The sequence below is a fragment of the Lynx rufus genome, unplaced genomic scaffold, assembly GCF_022079265.1.
Source record: "Lynx rufus isolate CCGP_SWC_20201006 ecotype Redwood Valley unplaced genomic scaffold, mLynRuf1.p SCAF_13, whole genome shotgun sequence".
Taxonomy (NCBI): Eukaryota; Metazoa; Chordata; class Mammalia; order Carnivora; family Felidae; genus Lynx; species Lynx rufus.
The window spans coordinates 20,078,449-20,095,708 of NW_025814827.1; the positions used below are offsets into that span (position 1 = coordinate 20,078,449).

At 38.8% G+C, this 17,260-nt stretch overlaps 1 protein-coding gene across 2 annotated transcripts in view; it reads left to right on the top strand.

Moving 5' to 3' along the window:
* The window catches only part of NEDD4 (NEDD4 E3 ubiquitin protein ligase), a 135,753-nt gene extending 118,847 nt beyond the window's left edge, over positions 1-16,906 (top strand). For both annotated transcript variants that reach the window (XM_047075071.1, XM_047075072.1), the window contains 11 exons: positions 3,808-4,037; positions 4,986-5,107; positions 5,204-5,274; positions 6,739-6,834; positions 7,167-7,240; positions 7,560-7,620; positions 10,395-10,454; positions 10,537-10,644; positions 11,262-11,358; positions 14,526-14,598; positions 15,108-16,906. In XM_047075071.1, coding sequence (XP_046931027.1) covers positions 3,808-4,037; positions 4,986-5,107; positions 5,204-5,274; positions 6,739-6,834; positions 7,167-7,240; positions 7,560-7,620; positions 10,395-10,454; positions 10,537-10,644; positions 11,262-11,358; positions 14,526-14,598; positions 15,108-15,210 — 1,095 coding nt within the window. In that variant the 3' untranslated portion in view covers positions 15,211-16,906. The remainder of the gene's footprint in view (positions 1-3,807; positions 4,038-4,985; positions 5,108-5,203; positions 5,275-6,738; positions 6,835-7,166; positions 7,241-7,559; positions 7,621-10,394; positions 10,455-10,536; positions 10,645-11,261; positions 11,359-14,525; positions 14,599-15,107) is intronic.
* The last annotated feature ends 354 nt before the right edge of the window (positions 16,907-17,260 follow it).

Genomic DNA, 17,260 nt, shown 5'->3' on the forward strand with positions numbered 1-17,260 from the left:
TAGTTATATTTATATTGAGTTCTTGGGAATGATTGTTCTGTACACTGAAAGTGTGGGACATGCACTTTTAAAGGTAAAAATAGAGAATTTATTCTCTATTTTAACAACTTTGAATAGTTTCTTATGTGGAAAGCTTGCTTTTTCTTGACTACTCAATGTTACATATCATTAGAGACCACAATTATATTGTTTCCTTATTTTTCAAGATATCTTGTAATATAGAACAATAGTATTAAAGTTTGCTCTTAAAGAGCTCTAACCTGGTTTCCTAGTGGGGTTTGTGGAGCTTGGGATTCAATCTGAGCAAGAGCAGTTCAGGAGATGATCCCCCAGCCTGGTCTCTGATTGTGTAGGAGGGCTCTCTAGATTCCTTTTCTGCTTGGACTGTTGTTTTCCAGTGACAGTTATTCATTCCCTACAACTTCAAATACAACCTACCTCTTCAAAATTTGAAAATACAACTGTGATTGAAACAGTGCTCTTGTTGCTGGTCTCCTTCTGCTTATCAGATGTGTTTAGTATACTTTTTTTTCCATCACTACAAATTTAATATTTGGAACTAAACTCATCATATGCCCATCTATTTCATTTCTGTTGGTGATGACCGTTTTGTAATGCCTTTCTAATTTGCTCATACTTTTCCCCTTTCCCTGCAGTTTAGGAATACTGCCACTAGGTGGCTATATTGGGTTACACTTTCTTGCGTTCTAAGCCGGAAGCCTGCTTTTCCAAAGATTCAAGATGGTGGGTCTGCTACCACAGATTTTTTCATCCAAAACTTAACAAAGAATGAAATATAATAGTTGTTTCGTGAAAATATTTTGTGTCTTAATTAAAGCCTAAAACATCAGCAACTTTTTAAACTCATCTTCAATACTGACTGTGTAAAAATTCCTCTGGAAATTTGTCTTCTACTTCTTAAAATTCTTTGGGATATTAAGACTGTTGATCTATTGGTCTGGTAAATATTTTCACTCTTAATGAAAATGTGCTGATAGAATAGAAGCTCTAACTTCTCCGCTTGCCACTCTGAACTCTTTCAAATATATTACAGTATCTAACTGTTGATGTCTTCCAGGCAGCAGGAGATATGGAACAAAGCCTTCATAAACAGGTCACAGAACACAGAAACCACAATGAAAGCAGTAATACTTATTAGGCTCTCACTGCATATCAGACATTCTTCTTAGCAATTTACATGTATTCATGTAAAATCTATACTAACTGTATAAGGAAGGGACTGTTATTATCACATTTTGTAGGTGACTAAACTGAGGCACAGAGAGATTTGGTAATGTGATCAAGTCCCATGGTAATTAGTGGCAAAGCCAGACAAATGGTCTAACTCCACAGTCCGTGTGCTTGATCAAAATTACATATATTGGTGATTGAGAGAGAAAGTTACCCAGAATGCAACAAAGGCATATAAAGAGATAAAAACATGAAAGAAAGGTTAAGAAACATGGAGTTATTCCAGAAGGAGAGACTCAAGAGCATGAGGAAGAGTCTAAGAACCTGCATCCTTAGTTTATCAAAAAGTCCCTAGTAGGATTTAAAAAATAAAATTCGTATCAGACACGTTACAGCAAAAGAGCAGAACACAAAACAAAAATGTTTAAAAACTATCGCTATAAAGCCCTGAGTTGTCTTTAACCTTTTCCTCTTACCATCTCGTTAGTTAGGAACCAGGGTGGCTAATCATTATTGAGCTCACCACGTGCCAGATACCAACTAAGCACATGAAATGCATTATCCCATTAAGTTCTGAAACAGCTCCATGGGATGACTATTATTCCAACTTACAGATGAGGAAATTAATCCTAGAAAAGATATGTGAAATGGCGCTGGGATTTGAACACCAGGCCCTGACCCCAGAATCCACACCCTGGTCCACTACTCAGCCCAAACAGGGAAGTTGCTCCTCCTGCCGTCTGTCTCTTCCATTGCCATCCCTCTCTCACACGGTCTGTTTCAGGGTCCTTAACTGATTGGTGTGCCTCTTGTCTCTCCTTTTATTTTATCCCCCCAAAAAATTTTTTTAAGTTTATTTTGAGAGAGAGCACACAAGCTGGAGTGGGGGAGAGGTAGAGGGCTGTGGAGAGAAGGAATCCCAAGCAGGTTCCACTCTGTCAGTGTAGAGCCCACTGTGGGCCTTGAACTCACAAACTGTGAGATCATGACCTGAGCTGAAATCAAGAGTCCAATGCTTAGCCCACTGAGCCACCCAGGCACCCGTTGTCTCTCCTTTTAAAACCACCCTCTACTCGGCCCCGTCAGCCTCTGAGAACAATCTGATCTTGCAACCCCCTGCTCAGCAGTTTTCCCAGTCAGCACCCCTGCTTCCTACACTCTGACCCCAGGTGACTTTTCACCCTCTCTTCTCACTGCAACCCCTTCCCTCCTTTCTGCTCCCTCTTGCTGTTAAATACATGAGACTCCCCAGTGTGCTCTTCCCTTGGCCTGCTGCTCCTCAGGCCTTCCCTCCCTCTCCCTCTCCCTCTAGTCAGGACTTGCTCTTAAAGCCTCCTGGATCACCTCCCTTGCAATTAATATAGCTCAGTCTTTTAGTTCCCACCAAACATGGCTTATATCTTTATTATTAGCAATTTTCTTACTCTTGCAAGTCTCAGGATTAGTAACATTTACATTTGTTCCTCACACACAATTATATACTCCTTGGATTATAAACTCCTTGAGGAAGGAACCATATCTTATACCACATTTTTATTCTTTTTACCTCCCATCCCCATTACCATAGCTACATAGCATGCGGTCTGGCCCAGAGCATGCGGCTGCCCAAGAGCAGGCCCTCAGTAAATGCTAGGCTGCACAGATGCCTAGTGTCTAGTCTAAAAGTGTTTTTCTCCAATATTGCCTTTATTTTTAAATGCGTAAGCAGCAGAGGAAACTGCCTATATTATGCTCATATTGCTTATAAAAACTGCCTATGTTACTATGTTTCTGTAGGGCTTTCCATTTTCCCTAAACATCTTAAGAGTGAAATTGATTTTTTTTTCCATTAGAATAAACTCTCTTGCCTTTTTTTGAAGTGACAAAATTTTCTCTTATGGGTTTCCACTTGAGCATTGTTCACAAAGCTCTCAAGAGTGAAATATTCATATATCTTTTTATAAAATTTACAGTATGATCTGCCTAAAAGCATAGTTATCTACATTTGTCACATAAGAAAAGGACATACAAAAAAATCAATGAGACAGCAGAGCCTTGAGAGCTAAGACTTTCTTAACTTCTGTCTTCAGTTTCTTCATCCATAAAATGGAGATTATATTAATAGCTTCTTCATTGTGTTGTTATGAGGAGTAAATGAGTTAACCCATTAAAATGCTGGCAACCATGCCTGGGACAGTCTGTAAATGTTAGTGCCTATTAATGAGTGTGGCAGGAGAGGCTCCAAGGAAGAAAGGTGGAGGTTGGGAAAAACCCTGAACCAACGGGCAGGCAGCAAATAGCAGGCATTGGCTAGACTGTAGGTCGCAGGATGGTATTGGAACTTAATAAAGAAACGACTGCTCATGAAATGCCTTCATTGTGAGCATTATTGCCACTATCAGTAACTGCCTCTTCCAGTATAAAAATCAGAAGTCTATATTGTTATGTAATTAGAGAAAAATGTGTGAATTCTTTTATACCATAAAGGAAATATGAGGCAATATTCCTAGTCATGTGTTCCCTAATAAAGGGTCTTGGGCACAAGATAGAACACAATGATTTTATTTCCATGAGAAATAAATTTGCCATCATGTTGAATTGATTTAAAGCATAAGTCTCTCTTCTCTGGGTTTTCAGAATGACATTCCAAACAAATTTGAAATGAAACTTCGCCGTGCAACTGTCCTTGAGGACTCTTACCGGAGAATTATGGGTGTCAAGAGAGCAGATTTTCTCAAGGCTAGACTGTGGATTGAGTTCGATGGTGAAAAGGGATTAGATTATGGAGGAGTGGCCAGAGAATGGTTCTTCTTGATCTCAAAGGAAATGTTTAACCCTTATTATGGGTTGTTTGAATATTCTGCTACGTAAGTATCTTCACAATAACTGTATTCACAATGACAGAAAAAAAAAATCACCTGGGTGGCTCAGTCAGTTGAGCATCCAACTCTTGATTTCAGCTCAGGTCATAATCCTGGGGTCATGGGATAGAAGAGCCCCGCATCAGGCTCTGCACTGTATGTGGAGCCTGCTTGGGATTCTCCCTCTCTCTCTGCTCCCCTCCCCTGCTCGCTTCTCTCTCTCCTCCTCTCCCCTGCTCACGCCCTCCTTAAAATATAATTAAAAAAAAAAAAATGAAAGTAACAAAGAGTTCTATGATGCAAGGAAATGTGTGTTACAATGTGCCAGAAAGGGGAGACTATAACTAATGTTGTTTCAGAAATAACTCTGTAAAAAACTGTGGTAAAATATGCATAACATGAGATTTACCATTTTAACCATTTTAAGTGTGCAGTTTAGCAGCATTAAGCACATTCACAAGTTTGTGCAATTGTCACCACCATCCATCTCCTGAACTTTCTCATCATCCCAGACTGAAACTGTACCCATTAAACACTAATTCCCTTGTTCCCTGGAAGTCACCATTCTGCCTCTGTCTCTGTGAATTTGACTACTCTAGGTACTTCATTTAAGTGGAATCATACAGTATTTTTCCTTTTGTAACTGACTTATTTCATCAGCATAATGTCTTTAAGTTTCATCCACAGCATAGCATATTTTCTTTCTTTTCGAGGCCCATTACATGAGAGGAATACCACATTCTGTGTATCCATTCTTCTATTGATGAACATTTGGGTTGTTTCCACCCTTTGACAGAAATGACTATTTTTAAAACCATTAAATCCAGTGGTCTAATGTGGTTCTAATAGAGGTAAACAACTCCAAAAAGAGAGAGCTAATTTATAATTATTTGTCATATTAAAATTTTTATATGAAGTGTGGAGAGGAGCATTTAAATGTGGCTGTCTTTACAGGGATAATTATACCCTGCAGATAAATCCAAACTCTGGATTGTGTAATGAGGATCACCTCTCTTACTTCAAGTTTATTGGCCGGGTAGCGGGAATGGCAGTTTATCATGGCAAACTGTTGGATGGTTAGTATTAAGCATAAAACTTTTTTTTTTAAGTAAAATTATCTTATTTCTTTCATTTGGTAATCATTTTTCAATATATTTGATTTTTTTTGAAAGGTTTTTTCATCCGCCCATTTTACAAGATGATGCTACACAAACCAATAACACTTCATGATATGGAATCAGTGGTATGTCTTTTTCACTTATAATGTGGACAAAGTATGATTTAACAAGCAACCGGTTATTTTAAAGTTAGAATTTAATGATGAAATTAAGATTATCGTGTTCTAAATTATAAACACATATTTTCCCCAACATTCTGTTATGAAAATTTTCTAACACATAATAAAAGTTTAAAAATTTTACAGTGGACAGGGGCACCTGGGTGGCTCAATTGGTTGAGCATCTGACTTCGGCTCAGGTCATGATTTCATGTTTCCTGAATTCGAGCCCCACATCAGGCTCACTGCTGTCAGCTCAGAGCCTGCTTGATATCCTCTGTCCCCTCTCTCTCCCCCTCCCCCACTTAAGCGCTCTCTCTCTCTCTCTCTCTCTCTCAAAATAAATATTTAAAAAAAATTTTATAGTGGACATATGTGCTCCACCGCCAAGATTCCATACTTGGCTTATTTTATTACACATCTGTCCATCAGTTCACCCATGTGTCCATCAATCCATCTTTTTTTGTTTTTTGATGCATTTCAAATAATGTTACAGTATCAGTAACTTCTCCCTAATTACTTCAATGTGCTATATACAACAAGTTTATGTATTTCTTGCATCAACATTTGAATTGTGATCTTTTATGATAAATGGAGTATGTTTTCAAAATGGCAGTCCTTGTGGTTAGGCCACTATAAAGAAATGGAAACCTAAGGATTAAAGCCCTGACTATAGCGTTGCTACCTGTACTGAATAGCCTCATATACTGTGTGTACACACGGATTCCAAGATCTCTTCTTGGGTACCAAGTACATTTTTGATTCCTTTCTTAGGATACCTTATCAAGGTGAATGGTGTAATTCCTTATGACTCATAAGATTTTGGTTATTTGAGTTGTCTAATTGAGGTTCTGTATTTAATTTGAGGTTTTTCTTTAACTTGGGCCGGGTATACATAACAACTTGCTCATAGCTTCTTAAACAAACTCTCAATTGGCCATATGAGAAAGGTGCTAAGTGTCCTGGGTATCCATGGAAGTTAGTATTCATCAGAAAACTGTTTTATTTGACACTTCAACTCGATAATAAAATCTGTACCTCTGCTGCTGCTACACAGAAATAGATTTTCAAACTTTCAAACTGGGCATCACTCAGAGGTGCCTGGATGGCTCAGTTGGTTAAGCGTCTGACTCTCGATTTCGGCTCAGGTCATGATCTCATGGTTTGTGAGTTTGAGCCCTGCATTGGGCTCTATGCTGACAGTGCAGAGGTTGCTTGGGATTCTCTTTCCCTCCCTCTCTCTGCCCCTCTCCACTCATGCTCTCTCTCTCTAGTTACTGCATTCTTTTTATAACACGTATGTATAGGAAAAGATGTCCTACTGACTTTTCATCTTTTGTCCAAGTATTCAGATCCTCAGCATACTTTGTTTCCAGGTTCATGGGTTTTCTTGTTATGTACAAATTTTAAATATGCAATTTCCTCATCTAGGATAGTGAATATTACAATTCACTAAGATGGATTCTTGAAAATGATCCAACAGAACTGGACCTCAGGTTTGTCATAGATGAAGAACTTTTTGGACAGGTTTGTAAATTTTGATTAATTAAAATGGAACATAAATTTTGAAACAAATGTTATAACTCAAGTTTAGAAGTTAAACAATTCATATTCTCAACACATTTCTGTGCTCTGTTTTTAAATTTATTTTCCAGTAACAAAAGCTGTCTCAGCAAGAATTTCTGCTTTCTTTGACATTTGACTCATTCCATGTTTATTTTAGTTAAACTAATATTTTAAGTTTTCTTAGCTTGTGAATGGATTTAATTTAAAACACTGTGTTTCTGGTATAACTATGATATGTATATTTTATTTTTTTTCACTAAAATAACATATCAAGATATCATGCTTAATTTCAGACACATCAACATGAGTTGAAAATTGGTGGATCAGAAATCGTTGTCACCAACAAGAACAAAAAGGAATATATTTAGTAAGTATTTTGTTAGTAAGTATTTTATTATATTTAGTAAATACTTTACTGGAAATAACTTTGTAGTTCTTTGTGGGAAGACCTTTTGTATCTTCTTTCTCTTTCTTCCTTCATCACCAGAGTCTCAGTGTTCTTTTTTCTCTTTCTATTACAATGCCATATTATCCACTCATAATCACTTTTTTGCCTTGGGCTTACCTAGCCTTTATTTATTTATTTATTTATTTATTTATTTATTTAGTTTCCAGCTGGAATAAATATACCTTAAATTTTTTCCTTGGTTCATGTGAAAAAAATGAAATGTTTTGTTTCTTTTTAGTCTTGTAATACAGTGGCGATTTGTAAACCGAATCCAGAAGCAAATGGCTGCTTTTAAAGAGGTATTCATTTACTTTCGTTTGTTCTTCTGTAATTTTAAAGTAAAATTCAGAAGTTTCAAGTATTAGGGCCCACCATGTCTGGGAAGAATTAATAGATGACTGGCTTTCAAAAACAATTTTTCATTGTATTTTTATATTAAAAATATTAAAATGAACAGATGTTCACTGTTAAAACTCAGTCATTCAAGAAGTCCATACAGTTAACATTGACAGTCCCCCTTCATGTCAGTCCCCACTTCTCATCTTTTCCCAGTCATGACTGCTGCATCTTAAGCAATCTTAGGTGAATAAGAGTCAAGAGTGGGGAGTAGGGAAGGGCACCTGGGTGACTCAGTCAGTTAAGCGTCTGACTTCAGCTCAGGTCGGGATCTCATGGTTTTTGAGTTCGAGCCCCACATCAGGCTCTGCAGTGACAGCATGGAGCCTGCTTTGGATCTTCCCTCTCTCTCTCTCTGCTCCTCCCCTGCTTGCACTCTCTCTCTCTCAAACATTAAAAAAAAAAAAAAAAAAAAGACTGCTGTAGGGATAGTGGTATATGCCACCTATTTTCCTACATGGGATCACACTATACATGTTGGTTTGTGACTTGCTTTCTTCTCTTATCAAATATTTATTGGAGATCCTTACATGTCAAGATGCATAACTACCCTTCCTTGTGCTTGGGGCTGCATTTTATTCATAATGTAAATTCGTAAGTTATTTAAACTTCCCCCATTGGTGGACATTTAGGCTATTGTCAGTGCACTCATTTCTTAAACTAACTTAAAATCTTCTGTTACATATTCATCAAGTACTTTTTTAATTTATTCAGTATCGAGCACTCACTATGTGTGTGGTGCTGCACAAGGCAGAAAGACATAGGTCCTGCTTTAGGGGGCAGCACATCTGGAGTGAAGTGGACAGAGGCAAGCCTGAAGTGCTTGGTAAGCACAGGGGAGAGCTGGAAAAGGGAAAGAGGAGGTGCAGGAAGGGATAGGGAATGCCTAGAGGACCTGGCCAGCCGCACAGAAGAAGGCAATGCAGTTCTAAACACAACGAATGGCACATGTAGTCTGGCAATAAGACAGACTGTGCACATGTTAGAGAAAATGCCAGCAATTCAAACACTGTTGAGGTGATGCAGGAGGTAGAACTAAGCTGGAGAGCTGAGCAATAGCAGGTTATGAAGGGTCTCTTTGCTAAACTGAAAACAGATGGAATTTGGGGTTTTTGTGGAAGGCGAATGAGGGGAAGGAAGGTGGCATTAAAGGCTGTTCTCCAGTAAAACAGCAGGATTCAATTTACATTTTAGACCATTCTGGAAGTGATGGGTAGTGAGTTAGAGATGGGTAAGACTAGCAGCAGGGCCAGATGGGAAGGTCCTACGGGGATCCAGGTGAGAAAAAAGGAAGGCAGGAGCTAAGGTGCTGTGGTAAGATAGCCGTGTGTGTATTTGAATGGCATTCCAAAGGGACAACTGCAGCTTAGTGTGCTGTAAAGGATGGAGATCTGGGGGGCAGCATGGATTTGGGAATCATCTGTTTATGTGCACTGGAGCTGTGGACTAGGTAAGGCAGGAAATTGGAAAGAATGGTAAGAACAGCGAAAGTAGATGGCCACCGTGGAGATGTGGGAACACCAACATTGAAGGAATGAGCAGTAGAAAAGGAGACTTCGGAGCACCTGGGTAGCTCAGTCAGTTAAGCGTCAGACTCTTGATCTCAGCTCAGGTCGCGATCAAGCCCCAGCTCTGTCAACACAAAGCCTTCTTGGGATTCTCTCTCTCTCCCTTCTCTATACCCCTCTTCTGTTTACACGCTCTCTCACCCTCTCTCTCTCTCTCAAAATAAATAAACTTAAAAAAACACACACAGCAATATCTGGGTCATAACCCTGGACCTGGAGACTAATTCAGTTGGACCAGACACTGCTTTAAGAAAAAGAAAAAGGAAAGGAAACTTGGAAGGAAATTAGCAAATGCAGACAGAGGCACAAGAGAAAAACCACCAACAGCAGGCAAAGTTTCAAGAACAGAGGTGTGTTCGACAATATCATAGTGTGGATAAGTCAAATAAGATAGAGAACTAGAAAGTGTTTATCAGAGTTAGCCCCAGAGCTGTCTTTGACTCTTTCCAGCACAGCTTCAGGGAAGCAGTGGCAGGCAGGTCAGATAGCAGTGGGTGGAGGCAGGGACAAGGGTGAGCGGGTGGGTTCAGTAATGTTTAATAACTTGGCAGTAAGGAGAAGAAAGACGGGTTTGCTTTTTTGTTGTGTTTTTAAGGTAGATAGGCTTAAATAAATGTAAATGCATGAAGAGTGAAATAATAAAGGGAAGGAGGTTTAGTGAAATGAGCCCCTTGGGGAAGCAAATAAAGCACAGAGAGAAAGCAGTACCCATCTTCTCACTGTGGCAGTGAGAAGGGGGCCACAATGGATTTCGGTCTGGTTCGTATGTGGGAATGCAGAAGGCTGAGGGAATTCCATAAGCACCTCTATGTTCTCTTTCAAATAAAAATTATCTGCTGTAAAGAAGGGATGGAAGAGAAGGAAGCGGCTTGGGAAATGTGGGGACGTTTCACAACAGCCGTTTTGAGGAATCAGTGAGAGAGAACAGACTGTGGACACATACATTTTCTTGCCAGTATTGAAATCTTGGTTAACTTAAGAAGCCATGGCTGGGTAGTGGTAGGGATCTCTGTGGATGTGGGATTTCTCCAGTAACAGCCCAGAAGCTGAAGTTTAAGAATGAGGATCGACTCTGCTAACCAGTTTTTTAAACACATTCTTTCTACTAGGGATTTTTTGAACTAATACCACAGGATCTCATCAAAATTTTCGATGAAAACGAACTAGAGGTAAGAAATATTCTTACTTTAAAACAGGATTTTTATACTCATTATTTTTCTTGTCTACAGTTTGACTTTTCTTATTATGTAGCTTCTTATGTGTGGATTGGGAGATGTCGATGTGAATGACTGGAGAGAACACACAAAGTATAAAAATGGCTACAGTGTGAACCATCAAGTGATACAGTGGTTTTGGAAGGTAATTGAAAACTTCTGTTTCCATAAATTACTTTTCAATAGATTCAATAATGTGTAACCATACTAGTGGATTACACATAGATAACATCGATGATGTTGTTTTGTATACGTCTACCTTCTGGGTGTGGTTCCAACCTCCATACGTATTTATAGATAAGTAAGTGTTCAGAATGTAGTAAATGGCAGTAACAGCTGCAATGAGCGCTTAGTTCCTTATTAACTTAGAAACTGTTTGAGAGCACTTGTAATAACCTACAGTGTATTCTCTGGGACTCCTGCATGGCTCCTTTAAATGTGATTTTCCATCCAATAGAGAAATGTGCATGCAACTCAATAATATCAGTAAATGTAATTTTTAAAAAGCCATGACTCACATCCAAGAAGATATTTTTGTCACTTCATTAGAAGACTGTGATCTCATTCTAAAGAGGTACCATGTAGCCTTGGAAGTGAAGTTTTAGAAACTTTATAGTCACCCATAAACATAAATGTAACTAACAGAAAGGTGTACATTTAATAACTGATCATGAATACCAAAAATTCTGACAGCATTCTTCAGGATAGTTGTGTTACTTTTGTTCCAGTGGTATTCCTAAATGCTGTTTTTATCTTATTCAGGCTGTTCTAATGATGGACTCAGAGAAAAGAATCCGATTACTCCAGTTTGTCACTGGCACATCTCGTGTGCCTATGAACGGGTTTGCGGAACTATATGGTAAGGATTTTCCATAGATCACTTAAAAATGGAGTGATGCCATTTGCCTTTTCATTGCTGATTAGTTGTCAAGCTTCTATCATTTATACAAACATTTAGCTTAGTAAAAAGAATTAAGATCCTTAGATGATTTAATCAGACACACTGAAGTACACCAGAAGATACGCACACCTTCTAATCAGATACCAAAGGAAAAAGCATACAATGACTCGAGTTACTTTCTACTTTTGAGTTTTATTTTATATTTTTAAAGTTTATTTATTTATTTGGAGGGGGGGAGAGACAGAAAGAGAGAGAGGGAGAAAGAGAATCCCAAGCAGGCTCGAACTCACGAACCATCAAATCATGACCTGAGCCAAAACCAAAAGTTGGACACTTAACCGACTGAGCTACCCAGGTGCCCCTCCAACCTTGAATTTTAAATTTGATTCCCACTGTATGTTCCATCACATAAAAAGCATTGTCTGTAGGGTGATAATTTAGGGCAACATGTAATGTCCCACAGAATGTTAGTTAGTGTACAAAAAAACAAAGAGGGAAATACATTTAAGGAAATACTAGACTAAACAAGGTTGAGTAGATTTCTTTGGGACTCGTTCAGAATATTTACTATGAAAAAAAGGGGTTTCCAAAATGTATTTGATCATGGAATCCATGTGTATGTGCATTAGCATGTGTGATGTGCGTGGTTGTGTGTTGTGCCTGCCTCTGTGTGTGTGTGTGTGTGTGTGTGTGTGTGTGTGTGTGTGTGGTGCATGTATATGTGGTAGTGATTAGAGGGTAGAGAATCTCATGAAACTACTATTCCTCAGCTTTGTAGGAAATGGCAGGACTGGTGACAAGACTGCACATATCTTTCATATTCAAAATAGTTACTATAAAGTGAAATTCTGCAGATCCATCAAACTGTTTTCCAGTTGATATATCTCATAGCACTAGAGGTGTGTTTTGTAAAAATAACTACTGGGGCACCTGGGTGGCCGAGTCGGTTGAGCATCCAACTCTCAATTTCAGCTCAGGTCATGATCTCACTGTTCATGGGTTCAAGCCCCATGTCAGGGTCTGTGCTGACAGTGCAGAGCCTGCTTGGGATTCTTTCTCTCCACTCTCTCTGCCCCTCCCCCCCACCACTCTCCTCTCTCTCTCTCTCTCAAAAATAAACCCTACTCTCTCTCTCTCTTAAAAACCCTACTGTTTCTGATGTAGATCACCTTTTCTTAAATCAATGAATATCTATTTATTGGAATGACATTTACTTGCTCTTAAAGATTTTAAGAAGAATATCTTTCAGAGAAGGTATAGCTCAGATAGAGTCCCACTCAGAGCAACAATGAAGTTTAGAATTGTTCTGGGAATGACAAGTCAGAACTGCTGCGTCAGTAGTTACTGAGCTGAATTTTTCATGCAAAGAGAAAGCTGTCACTGTCTGATGGGATCACTAACCCCCAGCCCTGTCGGTCTCCTCCTCAGCAAACCTGGTCTCCTTAAGCTTCACGTATATTTGTTTGCAGAACCCGTTAAGCACGTGCCACTTCCCCACCTAGAGCTACCTCGCACCCTGAGAAGAATGGGGCTCTGCCCTAACCAGTACGCCCCTTCCTTGCCTAGTTAGATATCTTTGCATTTGTCTTTGCAGTGATTTCCCGTGACTTCCCTTCCTTTCTCTTCTCTTACACTTTAGCCAATTACAGTAGGGAAAGATCAAGGCAGGACAAACACCTGCTTCCATGTCTAGCTCCACATCCCTCTTTTAGGCAGTCCAGGCCTACGGCCATCCACTGATTTCATGAATTGTTTGGAATTTGGGGGAAATATCCCACACATGGAGCCAGAGGTGGTTGATTAGAATATAACACAAATTCTTATGCACTTTCAGAAAGAAGTAGCAGTTGCTTCAAAATGTTAATATTATAATGCACTATCATCTAGCCAATTAAAAGTGTATAAGGTTTATATCGGTTGACTTAGAGGAAATTTTTGCAATGGATTGTTAAGGTGAGAGAATCAAGAGGCAGGGAAATATATATGATTCCATGTTATGGAAAACAATGACTAAAGTACTGACATTTTAACTGTGAACATAATTGTGATGTATGGTGTGTATAAAGCAATACTTTTTGAGAAAACTAATATTGAGAATAGCCAATATTTTCAGTACCGCTTCTGGCAATTACACTCACACACATAATTGGATAGATTATAAGATATGGGGAAAAGTATGGAAGGTTTTACAAGAGTTATTAACACTGATTACCTGGGTGGTGGGAGGATGCTGAGAATTGGGGAAAGGAAGAGCTAAGTGAAAACTTCATAGAAAAAAAAATTTCTGAAAGGGTCCATGATAAAACAAAAATGTAGCATGGATAACATGATCACGTGCAAACAAAATTCCACATGTATGCACATGCACAAAACGATTCATGATCTAATGTTTACTCAGATTTAATAGTGGAATTTGAGGTAATTTTTATACCCTTCATTATATTTTTCTCTATTGCTTCAATTTTCTTGCAGTGAGATTATATAATCAGAAAAAAATAAAGCTTTTTTTAGTGGGACTGAAAAAAGAAAGAAAATAACTCATTTTCTCTTTGTACCTATGAAGGAGGTGGTATATGGAAACACAGAGCTAGAAAACAGCAAAAATATCACCAGATATACTACCTAGAGGCAGAGAGACATCGTGGCCATAGACGAGCTGATGGAGAGGAATCTTTATCTCGTATCTGGACGATGAAGCCATCAAGTATAGGAGAGCCTTCATTTCTTACGAGTTTAAAGAAACTCGATTAGTTCTCTGCATGTTTAAGTTCTGCATTGGAAAACTGAGTTGTGAAATTCTAGGGATTCCTATAAAGAATAAACGAAACTAGGGGTGCCTGAGTGGCTCAGTTGGTTAAGCGTCCAACTTCAGCTCAAGTCATGATCTCACGGTTCTTGAGTTCGAGCCCCGCATCAGGCTGTGTGCTGACAGCTCAGAGCCTGGAGCCTGCTTCGGATTCTGTGTTACCCCTCTCTCTGCTCCTCCCCCATTCACACTCTCTCTCTCTCTCTCTCTCTCTCTCTCTCTCTCTCAAAAATAAATAAATAAATAAATAAATAAATAAATAAATAAATAAATAAATAAAGAGAATGAGTGAAACCAGAGCAACCCTTCTTCCTTACAGGCTCAAATGGACCACAGTCATTTACAGTTGAACAGTGGGGTACCCCTGAAAAGCTGCCAAGAGCCCATACATGGTAAGTGGTTTCTTAAACACTTAGAGAATGAGTTTTCTGAGAGTAAAGCTCCCGTGACAGATAGTCTAGGTACAGAAGGTCTAGCCGCTCTGTGCTGCAGCAGCAGCAGCAGCAGCAATGGAGGAAGCAGAAACACCAACCCAGGAACAGGTGTATCTTTGCCAGGTAGGCCTGGGCTTGAAGTCCAGGTAGGTGAACATTGGAGAGGCCGGTCTCAGCTGTTGACCATATATTGCCTCCCTTGCATGAAGGATGGGCCATCCCAAGAGAAGCTGGAACATTCCCTTTTGGAGATTAAAGTAGCAGATGAACCCAGACATTTGGAAGTCAAGGTGGTTTTGACAGGACACGACCAAGAATTCATGGGATGAGTCCACAGCTACAGTCCAGTCCTGTATCTTCCTTCTCCCCAGTGATAAAACGTCTTCCAGCATTGTTGAGCATGTCATGAGTAGCACCATTACTATTGGTCTGTCAGCGTGGTAACCAGTCCCTCTCTGTTCTTTCAGCTTTAATCGCTTGGACTTGCCACCCTATGAATCATTTGAAGAATTATGGGATAAACTTCAGATGGCAATTGAGAACACTCAGGGTTTTGATGGTGTTGATTAGATTCCAAATAACAATCTGGAGTGTTTCACTGCCTCTTTTGTATAAGCAAAATCTTGACTTATGATTTTCCAGGGAACTACTAAACCTTGGCCATTGTTTCTTCCCAGAGAGTGGGGAAAAATCACATAAAAGCATACGAAAAAATAGTATGACAGCCTTACCATTATTTCATTCACTCTTAAATAATGTGTTGCATTTACACAGCTGTTTCTCTCTGTCTTTAGAGTTCACACTCTAGGATATAAGTCCTGTGTGCCTGAAATAGTGAGTTCTGTCCTTAACATTTACCTCTTTTACAGTATTGGCCAGGCAGTTGTTTCTTAAACTACTGAAATGATAACTGTGAAATATTTGTGATAAGTGTCATGTGTGAAAAGTGTGATGCTTTTTAAGAAGGAAAACTGAGATTTGGAAAAGAACACTTTACAGTGGAGTAAACTGCAATATACTTAGTGCTGCCTGCAGCTCTTTATTATTTTGTAGACCTTCCTGCCGCACCTTAGCACCCAGATTTTTGGAAAACCCTTGGGAAGTGTGTTACCTATACTTTTAGTCAACTGACTCACTTGCAAAAAACAAAAAATGTTTGCTTCTTTATTTTAAAAGTATTTGGCTTTTGTTAACATGTAGCTTTACTAAACAAGGTGGTTTGTAAGATATGTGAAGCAAGTTCAAATTTGCAGAGCGTGAAGAGTATTAACTCCGTCGCCTTGCCTGTATATCCTCATGGTTCATCAGCATGGTCATCACTCCTTCGCGTTTAAGGGAAAAGAATTCCTTCTTCGAACATTAAACAAAAGCTCCACAGAGCAGTATTTCTAAGTATGCCTTGAAGAACTAAGTTAAGTGTATAGTACTTTTCTAGTCATTCTTTACACTTGCACAATTACGTAGTAAATCTATGTTTACAGGGTTTATTATGTTTACAGACTAAGCTAATTTCTATAGTTGCATTTTTATATTTTTAGTATTTCACTTTAGTCAAAAAACCAAATAATTTGTTAAAAATAACCAAAGAATAGTCATGATGCACAATTTGTATTAAATTTATTACCATATTTCTTATGCTTTTTAAAAATACTGTTTACTATGAAAATGATAACGTTTTACTCTAAATGCAAAACTCTTTAGGAAAAATGCTACAAGTAGGATCCTACTTTAACCAAATTGAAGTACGTAGACATCACGTGCATGCACTCAACAAATGTGTTACTGCATGCCTGCTGTGTGCTTGGCACTGTGCCAGGCCCTGGGGGTCAGGGCCGAGAGCTTCAAAGATATCTAGCTCAGTCCTCACCTCAAGGAACTTATAGATGTGTAAATGAATTTTTAAACAATCAAAAGAGGGGTGAGAAGCAAAAGGCAAAAGGGAAAGTGTCCCAGGGCACCTGCAAAGATAAAGTGTGCCAAGACTGTATTTATATGTTTCATACGTATATTAGAAAGATTATACAGAAAACGCTCTTGCAGAAAGTTCAACCTATTTCTCAATATGGTGTCTTGGTCATTTAGGAATAATTGTAAATATATGTTATGAATCTTCTTAAATACATATATATACTCCAAGAGTTGTAAAAGAGTGCTGCTGGCTATTGGTTTCAGTTGGACAACACAATAGGTACAAGTGTGACAGTAGCCAACCCACTTGCCAAATGCCTCTAGATCAGTGCACCCTGCGTTTTGTCTTCACCTGAGTTAACCAGCGTTCAGGCAAGACTACCAGATATAGTGCGAGTTTTATCACTTAACAACTGTTTAAACTGAAGCAACTTACTTAACGTCTTTGGGCTCCTGTTCTTTCATCCATCAAAGGAGAACAATCACACCCACCCTCATTGCCATGGAAGACTGTTGTGAGTTCCAGAGAGCTGTTTTTGTAAAGTCTGATACAATCAGAAGATGCTTTGTGCTTTGTGCTGACCATCAGATTTTGTCAAATCAGGTGTGCACACTAGCTACACTCCCAAAGAAGAACCTCTTCATTTAAAAATAAAATGTCTGCTAATAAACAAAGAAGTAGGAACATCTCTGATAGTGTGTGTATATATGT